We start from the raw sequence: 10842 nt of genomic DNA, 5'->3' as shown, positions 1-10842 counted from the left end.
ATGCTAATGATAACGCACCGGTGTTTGACCGGGCTGTTTACAAAGCCAGTCTACCTGAAAACGCTGCCGTTGATACTATTGTTGTCACAGTCAGTGCCAGTGATGCAGATGAGGGAATCAATGGGGAGGTGACATATGAATTTAGTCGTATTTCAGAAAGAGCTAAGAAGGTGTTTTCCCTGAACAGTAAAACTGGAGAGATAAAAGTCATAGGACCACTTGATTTCGAGAGTAATTCTAAATATGAAATGCGGATTGATGCCAAAGATGGTTATGGACTTTCATCTGACTCCAAAGTCATGATTGATATTATTGATGTAAATGATAACGCCCCAGTTGTATATCTAAAATCATTGACCAATCCCATGCCCGAGAACGTGTCACCTGGTACAGAGGTGGGCATCATCAACGTGCAGGACAGAGACTCTGAGACAAGCGGACAGGTTCGCTGCTCCATTCAACAAAATGTCCCTTTTAAGTTAGTTCCTTCTATTAAAAACTATTATTCTCTGGTGACCACAGGACAACTGGACCGTGAACTAATGTCAGATTACAACATTACAATCACTGCCACTGACGAGGGCTCTCCACCTCTGTCCTCCTCTAAAACTGTTCAGTTATCTGTAGCTGACATAAACGACAACCCACCTGTGTTTGAGGAACAGTCCTACAGCGCATATGTGACTGAAAATAACACACCTGGCTCCACTTTATGTTCCGTTACTGCTCGAGACCCCGACTGGAGACAAAACGGCACAGTGGTTTATTCTCTGTTACCTACCGAGGTGAACGGTGCCTCTGTTTCCTCCTATGTATCAGTTAACGGAGACACGGGGGTGATCCACGCTGTGAGGTCGTTTGATTATGAACAGTTCAGGAGCTTTAAAGTCCACGTGATGGCCAGAGACAACGGTTCTCCTCCGCTCAGCAGCAACGTGACCGTCAGCGTCTTCATATCGGATGTGAACGACAACTCTCCTCAGATACTGTACCCCGCCCCGGAGGGCAACTCCTTCATGACCGAGCTGGTCCCCAAAGCTGCACACGGAGGCTCTCTGGTGTCCAAAGTGATCGCGGTGGACTCGGACTCCGGACAGAACGCCTGGCTGTCCTATCATATAGTCAAATCCACTGATCCGGGACTTTTCACTATTGGTGTCCACAGCGGAGAGATCAGGACACAGCGGGACATTTCTGAATCTGACAGCATGAAACAGAACCTTATTGTGGCGGTGAAAGATAACGGACAGCCCTCTCTGTCTGCCACCTGTTCCATGTATTTACTTATTTCTGATAACTTGGCTGAGGTGCCAGAGCTGAAGGACATTTCTTATGATGAGAAGAATTCAAAACTGACCTCCTACCTGATCATCGCGTTGGTCTCTGTCTCCACCTTTTTCCTGACCTTCATCATCATCATCCTGGGTGTGAGGTTTTGTCGCAGGAGAAAGCCCAGAATGTTGTTTGATGGAGCTGTCGCCATCCCCAGCGCTTATCTCCCTCCTAATTACGCAGATGTTGACGGCACAGGAACTTTACGCAGCACTTACAATTATGACGCCTACCTGACAACAGGTTCTCGAACCAGTGACTTTAAGTTTGTGACATCTTACAATGACAACACACTGCCTGCTGACCAGACTCTGAGGAAAAGTCCTTCTGACTTTGTCGATATGTTTGAAGGTGTTGATGATTCTCCAGAGGTAGGAATGATTTTACTGATTAAAACACATTTTATGTTTTCTTTTACTGCTTTCTTCTGCTCAAACATATTTCTTATTTTTACATGATGACAGATGTTCAAAGTCCTATCAATTGAAGTAACCATCAATCCTCCCAATATGTAACAGGCTTCCATGTTGAGATGGGCTTTTGTTCAAATTAAAATTCCAATTTGTGATTTCAACCACAGAAGGATGATGGCATGGTAACTTTACACAGTACTTAGTATTTGTATGGTGCCTACCTGACCACAAGTTGTAGAAACACGTTACGTATGTTACAATTGACAACACACTCACTGCTGACCAGACTCTGAGTCCTACTAACTTTGTTGAAGCATGTAGGCAGAGTTCTTAGTGGTGAAAGCTACTTTATATTTTTCTTTTGTGATTGGTGTTTACCTCCACTTTGTCTATTTTTAATGTGGTTACCATGCAGTATTTTATCTGGATGGTCATTGGTACTATTGTTATAATGACTAGGGCTATATATTTCCGGCTATATATTTTTTCTCATTGTTTTGTTGTGCTTGGCTGCTCCGGTGATATAGATGTTTTGATACACATTTGTTGAAGGGTTCCAAGATGCTTAGAGGTCGGTGCCTTTGCTTTTTTCACAAAGTTAGTTTTTACACCCAAACCTATTAAAATCAATCTCTGTGATGTTATTAACTTTTTTTTTTCGTTCACCTTCATTTGTTAGTTATCAAAATATTTATTTAGGCTTTTCACCCTACTAACTTAACACAAACATGAACAAAACTCAAACATAACCCTTAAATTATTTAGTTTAATGTGAATAGAAGGAAAACCTCACTCTGTTATAGGACATGTTGTTCCAAAAATCTTCACTATGTCTACCATTTGAAATTTCTGGAATTTTGTAACTATTTTCTTATCGTGAAGGCTACACACTGTTCTACTGCAATTTCACTTAACTTGGCCATTTAATGAAAATCCATCTATGACAACTGCTTTGTAATCACATGAACAAGTACATGGGACAGGGGCACAGCATCTATCAAATGAGGCGCAGTGGGAAGCTTTTCTTTCTCCAGAAGACTCACAGCATTTTCCATAAACACTTTCCTTGAGTAGTGGGAAAAGGTTAAGGTAATCAAATTATTTAGGCTCTGCAATCTAATTTGTTTTTCATGCAACAATCAAAATGTTAAATGTTATATAGCCCATTGCATTATTTCAAGTAATCACTTTAGACCACTAGTTTTTCTCAAAGAAGCAGTTTTTTTAATTAAATATTTGGATTATCGTGTTCAGATTTTCAGTTTTATTTCACTAACCTCTTACTTTAGTTGTTATGCTTGGGAAACATCTTCTGAGAGTCCAGATAAACTCTGGCCCTGCTCAATGGTGCCATTCTATTTACTGTGGGATCTATCCATGGTGCTGAAATCAACCAGCCTTAAAGATCACTGTTCTGCAATAAAGGCATTGTTAAGGAGTAAATAACATTCTCTCTGCTTTGTTCAGTAGAATAATAATCTCATCAATCCTAATTTATATTTTATTAGGCTATATGTGATTGATTCTGACTGCAGCCTGGACTTTGTTTAATTTTCCCCTTTTCTTTTTACTTAATTTTCCCCTTTTCTTTTTACTTAATTTTTCTTTTATTTCTAGAATACTCAATTATTTAAATATTTTGTAATACACACACTTTGCTCAAAGTGTCGCTGTCCACCAGCTTTACTTATTGTTGCTTGACGTTATTACCGTAGGTGCTTGCACATTTCCAACCCATGATATATTGTCCGTCGTTGAAAACAGCGAATTTGCAGCATGGATTGTCGGGCTGTACATATTGTCTGAAGAGGATTACGGTTGCCTGGGTTCATTTTTTATGTTCCAAGTCTTCTTTGTGGTGATTGCAGCATTGGTCTTCCAGGAAAAATGGGACACAAAGGATTTTCAGCTATCGGCCTTGTTACCTTCTTGGGAGTATTTCTTCTGTTCCTGCGTAGCGTCCGTGGAGATGTGGCTTATTCGTTCCCAGAGGAGATGAAACGCGGCTCAGTTGTTGGAAATTTAGCGAAAGACATGGGACTTGAAGTGGGAAAACTGTCTGCTCGAAAGGCTCGCATTGATGCAGACGGGAACAGCAAACGGTATTGTGACATTAATCTGAGCACGGGAGAAATCATTGTTGCTGATAGAATCGACAGAGAGGGGCTTTGTGGCAAAAAGGCATCTTGCCTTTTGAAGCAGGAGCTTGTTTTAGAGAATCCTTTGGAACTGCACCGCATTAATATTCACGTTCAAGATATCAACGACAATTCACCACAGTTTAAAAAGAACACAATCAAATATGAAATTAGGGAATCCGCTGATAAAGGAAGTCGCTATCGTTTAGATGAGGCCCATGATGCTGATGTCGGTCAAAACGCCGTCCAGGGCTATAGTATCGAGGCAAATGAAAACTTTAGATTGAATGTTGTTACAAAGGGCGGAGGAGGAAAATACAGTGAGTTGGTTTTAGAGAAGGAGCTGGATAGAGAACAACAACAAGAGCTAACGATTGTGCTTGTGGCAACAGACGGAGGCTCTCCTCAGAGATCAGGCACTGCGGTCGTTCACGTCACTGTGCTGGATGCTAATGATAACGCCCCAGTGTTTAGCCAGGCCGTCTATAAATCCAGTCTGCCTGAAAACTCACCTTTAGATACTGTGGTGGTCACAGTGAGCGCGACCGATGCAGATGAGGGAGTCAATGGAGACGTGACTTATGAATTTGATCACATTTCTGATGAGGGTAATAACGTATTTTCCCTCGATCAGACAACTGGTGAAATAACAGTAACTGGGCCAATAGATTATGAGGAGTTGTCTGCCTATGAAATGCAAATTACAGCTAAGGATGGTCTGGGATTAGTATCCTCATGTTCATTAATAATTGACATCACGGATGTAAATGACAACGCCCCTTTTACGTTCATTAAGTCACTGACCAACCCCATACCAGAAGACACCCCACGTGGTACAGAGGTGGGCATCATTAACGTGCAGGACAGAGACTCTGAGAATAACAGACAGGTTCGCTGCTCCATTCTGCAAAATGTTCCTTTTAAGTTAGTTCCTTCGATTAAAAACTATTATTCTCTGGTGACCACAGGACAACTGGACCGTGAACTAGTGTCAGATTACAACATTACAATCACTGCCACTGACGAGGGCTCTCCACCTCTGTCCTCCTCTAAAACTGTTCAGTTATCTGTAGCTGACATCAACGACAACCCACCTGTGTTTGAGGAACAGTCCTACAGCGCATATGTGACTGAAAATAACACACCTGGCTCCACTTTATGTTCCGTTACTGCTCGAGACCCCGACTGGAGACAAAACGGCACAGTGGTTTATTCTCTGTTACCTGGCGAGGTGAACGGTGCCCAGGTGTCCTCCTATCTATCAGTTAACGGAGACACGGGGGTGATCCACGCTGTGAGGTCGTTTGATTATGAACAGTTCAGGAGCTTTAAAGTCCACGTGATGGCCAGAGACAACGGGTCTCCTCCGCTCAGCAGCAACGTGACCGTCAGCGTCTTCATATCGGATGTGAACGACAACTCTCCTCAGATACTGTACCCCGCCCCGGAGGGCAACTCCTTCATGACCGAGCTGGTCCCCAAAGCTGCACACGGAGGCTCTCTGGTGTCCAAAGTGATCGCGGTGGACGCGGACTCCGGACAGAACGCCTGGCTGTCCTATCATATAGTCAAATCCACTGATCCGGGACTTTTCACTATTGGTGTCCACAGCGGAGAGATCAGGACACAGCGGGACATTTCTGAATCTGACAGCATGAAACAGAACCTTATTGTGTCGGTGAAAGATAACGGACAGCCCTCTCTGTCTGCCACCTGTTCCATGTATTTACTTATTTCTGATAACTTGGCTGAGGTGCCAGAGCTGAAGGACATTTCTTATGATGAGAAGAATTCAAAACTGACCTCCTACCTGATCATCGCGCTGGTGTCTGTCTCCACCTTTTTCCTGACCTTCATCATCATCATCCTGGGTGTGAGGTTTTGTCGCAGGAGAAAGCCCAGAATGTTGTTTGACGGGGCTGTCGCCATCCCCAGCGCTTATCTCCCTCCTAATTACGCAGATGTTGACGGCACAGGAACTTTACGCAGTACTTACAATTATGATGCCTACCTGACAACAGGTTCCAGAACCAGTGACTTTAAGTTCGTGACATCTTACAATGACAACACACTGCCTGCTGACCAGACTCTGAGGAAAAGTCCTTCTGACTTTGTAGATATGTTTGGAGGTGTTGATGATTCTCCAGAGGTAGGAATCATTTTACTGATTAAAACGCATTTATTGTTTTCTTTTACTGCTTTCTTCTGGTTATACATATTTCTTATGTTTACTTGATGACAGATGTTCAAAGTTTTACCAATTGAAGTAACCACCAATCTTCCCAATATGTAACAGGCTTCCATGTTGAGATGTGCTTTTGTTCAAATGATCATTCCATTTGTGATATCAACCATAGAAGGATGATGGCATGGGAACTTTACACAGCACTTAGTATTTATATGGTGCCTACCTGACCACAAGTTGTAGAAACATTGCATCACGTTACGTTTGTTACAATTGACTACGCACTCACTGCTGACCAGACTCTGAGCCCTACTAACTTTGTTGAAGCATGTAGGCAGAGTTCTTAGTGGTGTAAGCTACTTGATATGTTTCTTTTGTGATGGTGTTCACCTCCACTTTGTCTATTTTAATTGTGGTTACCACGCAGTATTTTATCTGGATGGTCATTGGTACTATTGTTATTTCGCCATATTTTTTCCCATTGTTTTGCTGTGCTTGGCTGCTCCGGTGATATAGATGTTTTGATACACATTTGTTGAAGTGTTCCAAGATGCTTAGAGGTCGGTGCTTTTCCTTTTTTTGCAAAGTTAGTTTTTACACCCAAACCTATTCAAATCAACCTCGGTGATGTTACTTCCTTATTTTTTTTCATTCACCTTCATTTGATAGTTATCCAAATATTTATTTAGGCTGTTCACCCTACTAACTTCACACAAACATGAACAAAACTCAAACATAACCCTTAAATTATTTAGTTTAATGTGAATAGAAGGAAAACCTCACTCTGTTATAGGACATGTTGTTCCAAAAATCTTCACTATGTCTACCATTTGAAATGTCTGGAATTTTTTACCTATTTTCTTATCGTGAAGGCTACACACTCCTGCAATTTCCCTTAACTTGGCCATTTCATGAAAATCCATCTATGACAACTGCTTTGTAATCACATGAACAAGTCAGAGGGACAGGGGCACAGCATCTATCAAATGAGGCGCAGTGGGAAACTTTTCTTTCTCCAGAAGACTCACAGCATTTTCCATAAACCCTTTCCTTGAGTAGTGGGAAAAGGTTAAGGTAATCAAATTATTTAGGCTCTGCAATCTAATTTGTTTTTCATGCAACAATCAAAATGTTAAATGATATGTAGCCCATTGCATTATTTCAAGTAGTCACTTTAGACCACTAGTTTTTCTCAAAGAAGCAGTTTTTTTAATTAAATATATGGATTATCGTGTTCAGATTTTCAGTTTTATTTCACTAACCTCTTACTTTAGTTTTTATGCTTGGGAAACATCTTCTGAGAGTCCAGATAAACTCTGGCCCTGCTCAATGGTGCCATTCTATTTACTGTGGGATCTATCCATGGTGCTGAAATCAACCAGCCTTAAATATCACTGTTCTGCAATTAAGGCATTGTTAAGGAGTAAATAACATTCTCTCTGCTTTGGTCAGTAGAATAATAATCTCATCAATCTTAATTTATATTTTATTAGGCTATATATGATTGATTCTGACTGCAGCCTGGACTTTGTTTCTTTTTCCCCTTTTCTTTTTACTTAATTTTTCTTTTATTTCTAGAATACTCAATTATTTAAATATTTTGTAATACACACACTTTGCTCAAAGTGTCGCTGTCCACCAGCTTTACTTATTGTTGCTTGACGTTACTACCGTACGTGCTTGCACATTTCTAACCCATGATAGATTATCCGTCGTTGAAAACAGCGAATTTGCAGCATTGATTGTCGGGCTGTACATATTGTCTGAAGAGGATTACGGTTGCCTGGGTTCATTTTGTATGTTCCAAGTCTTCTTTGTGGTGATTGCAGCATTGGTCTTCCAGAAGAAATGGGACACAAAGGATTTTCAGCTATCGGCCTTGTTACCTTCTTGGGAGTATTTTTTCTGCTCCTGCGTAGCGTCCGTGGAGATGTGGCTTATTCGTTCCCAGAGGAGATGAAACGCGGCTCAGTTGTTGGAAATTTAGCGAAAGACATGGGACTTGAAGTGGGAAAACTGTCTGCTCGAAAGGCTCGCATTGATGCAGACGGGAACAGCAAACGGTATTGTGACATTAATCTGAGCACGGGAGAAATCATTGTTGCTGATAGAATCGACAGAGAGGGGCTTTGTGGCAAAAGGGCATCTTGCCTTTTGAAGCAGGAGCTTGTTTTAGAGAATCCTTTAGAACTGCACCGCATTAATATTCACGTTCAAGATATCAACGACAATTCACCACAGTTTAAAAAGAACACAATAAAATATGAAATTAGTGAATCGGCTGATAAAGGAAGTCGCTATCGTTTAGATGAGGCACACGATGCAGATGTCGGTCAAAACGCCGTCCAGGGCTATAGTATCGAGGCAAATGAAAACTTTAGATTGAATGTTGTTACAAAGGGCGGAGGAGGAAAATACAGTGAGTTGGTTTTAGAGAGGGAGCTGGATAGAGAACAACAACAAGAGCTAACGATTGTGCTTGTGGCAACAGACGGAGGCTCTCCTCAGAGATCAGGCACTGCGGTCGTTCACGTCACTGTGCTGGATGCTAATGATAACGCCCCAGTGTTTAGCCAGGCCGTCTATAAATCCAGTCTGCCTGAAAACTCACCTTTAGATACTGTGGTGGTCACAGTGAGCGCGACTGATGCAGATGAGGGAGTCAATGGAGATGTGACATATGAATTTGATCACATTTCTGATGAGGGTAATAACGTATTTTCCCTCGATCAGACAACTGGTGAAATAACAGTAACTGGGCCAATAGATTACGAGGAGTTGTCTGCCTATGAAATGCAAATTACAGCTAAGGATGGTCCGGGATTAGTATCCTCTTGTTCATTAATAATTGACATCACAGACGTAAATGACAACGCCCCTCTTACGTTCATTAAGTCACTGACCAACCCCATACCAGAAGACACCCCACGTGGTACAGAGGTGGGCATCATTAACGTGCAGGACAGAGACTCTGAGAATAACAGACAGGTTCGCTGCTCCATTCTGCAAAATGTCCCTTTTAAGTTAGTTCCTTCCATTAAAAACTATTATTCTCTGGTGACCACAGGACAACTGGACCGTGAACTAGTGTCAGATTACAACATTACAATCACTGCCACAGACGAGGGCTCTCCACCTCTGTCCTCCTCTAAAACTGTTCAGTTATCTGTTGCTGACATCAACGACAACCCACCTGTGTTTGAGGAACAGTCCTACAGCGCATATGTGACTGAAAATAACAAACCCGGCTCCACTTTATGTTCCGTTACTGCTCGAGACCCCGACTGGAGACAAAACGGTACAGTTATTTATTCTCTGTTGTCTGGCGAGGTGAACGGTGCCTTGGTGTCCTCCTATCTATCAGTTAACGGAGACACGGGGGGGATCCACGCTGTGAGGTCGTTTGATTATGAACAGTTCAGGAGCTTTAAAGTCCACGTGATGGCCAGAGACAACGGTTCTCCTCCGCTCAGCAGCAACGTGACCGTCAGCGTCTTCATATCGGATGTGAACGACAACTCTCCTCAGATACTGTACCCCGCCCCGGAGGGCAACTCCTTCATGACCGAGCTGGTCCCCAAAGCTGCACACGGAGGCTCTCTGGTGTCCAAAGTGATCGCGGTGGACGCGGACTCCGGACAGAACGCCTGGCTGTCCTATCATATAGTCAAATCCACTGATCCGGGACTTTTCACTATTGGTGTCCACAGCGGAGAGATCAGGACACAGCGGGACATTTCTGAATCTGACAGCATGAAACAGAACGTTATTGTGGCGGTGAAAGATAACGGACAGCCCTCTCTGTCTGCCACCTGTTCCATGTATTTACTAATTTCTGATAACCTGGCTGAGGTGCCAGAGCTGAAGGACATTTCTTATGATGAGAAGAATTCAAAACTGACCTCTTACCTGATCATCGCGTTGGTCTCTGTCTCCACCTTTTTCCTGACCTTCATCATCATCATCCTGGGTGTGAGGTTTTGTCGCAGGAGAAAGCCCAGAATGTTGTTTGATGGAGCTGTCGCCATCCCCAGTGCTTATCTCCCTCCTAATTACGCAGATGTTGACGGCACAGGAACTTTACGCAGCACTTACAATTATGATGCCTACCTGACAACAGGTTCCAGAACCAGTGACTTTAAGTTCGTGACATCTTACAATGACAACACAATGCCTGCTGACCAGACTCTGAGGAAAAGTCCTTCTGACTTTGCAGATATGTTTGGAGGTGTTGATGATTCTCCAGAGGTAGGAGTCATTTTACTTAATGTTTTCTTTTTACTGCTTTCTTCTGGTCAAAAATATTTAATATTTTTTGGTCGAAAATATTTAATTTTTTCACATGACAGATGTTGAAAGTCTTCCCAATTGAAGAAACCATCAATCCTCCCAATAAGTAACAGGCTTCCATCTTGAGATGTTCTTTTATTTAAATGATCAATCCATTTTCTCATTTCAACCTTTTTGCCGAAGGATGGTGTCAAGGGAACCTTACACAGCACTTATTATTAATATGGTGACCACAGGTTGTAGAAACATTTCGTGACATTACGTATGTGACACACTAGAGAAGGCTGCTATATATTTATAACGTGATTACCACGCAGGATTTTATACATCCCTTTGGATATCTAGATGGTCATGGAAGTTTTGTTAAGATGACAAGGACATTTGTGGCATTATATTTGTTATTTTTGTTTGGTTGTGCCTGGCTGCTCCAGTGATGTGATGTTGGTTAATATACTTCCAAAATAATGAGGAAAACGTTATATAG

At 42.2% G+C, this 10842-nt stretch overlaps 2 protein-coding genes across 9 annotated transcripts in view; both read left to right on the top strand.

Annotated features, from left to right (window-relative positions):
- Positions 1-1847, top strand: part of LOC124852097 (protocadherin gamma-A11-like) — a 4039-nt gene extending 2192 nt beyond the window's left edge. The window contains exons 2-3 of the mRNA XM_047340661.1: positions 375-1703; positions 1797-1847. Coding sequence (XP_047196617.1) covers positions 375-1703; positions 1797-1847 — 1380 coding nt within the window. The remainder of the gene's footprint in view (positions 1-374; positions 1704-1796) is intronic.
- Positions 1-10842, top strand: part of LOC118111996 (protocadherin gamma-A4) — a 268356-nt gene that overhangs the window by 17613 nt on the left and 239901 nt on the right. Inside the window, exon 1 of one of the 8 annotated variants that reach the window (XM_035160938.2) lies at positions 3458-6032. The exons of 4 other annotated variants lie outside the window; for them this stretch is intronic. In XM_035160938.2, the coding sequence (XP_035016829.2) occupies positions 3633-6032 (2400 nt within the window). In that variant the 5' untranslated portion in view covers positions 3458-3632. Of the gene's footprint in view, positions 1-3457; positions 6033-7684; positions 10317-10842 lie in introns of those variants that run through there. 3 more of the 8 variants (XM_035160919.2, XM_035160937.2, XM_035160918.2) reach the window with 3 other exon arrangements.

This window comes from Hippoglossus stenolepis, chromosome 7, assembly GCF_022539355.2.
Source record: "Hippoglossus stenolepis isolate QCI-W04-F060 chromosome 7, HSTE1.2, whole genome shotgun sequence".
NCBI classification, from domain to species: Eukaryota; Metazoa; Chordata; class Actinopteri; order Pleuronectiformes; family Pleuronectidae; genus Hippoglossus; species Hippoglossus stenolepis.
This window is presented reverse-complemented; position numbering and strand designations above follow the sequence as displayed.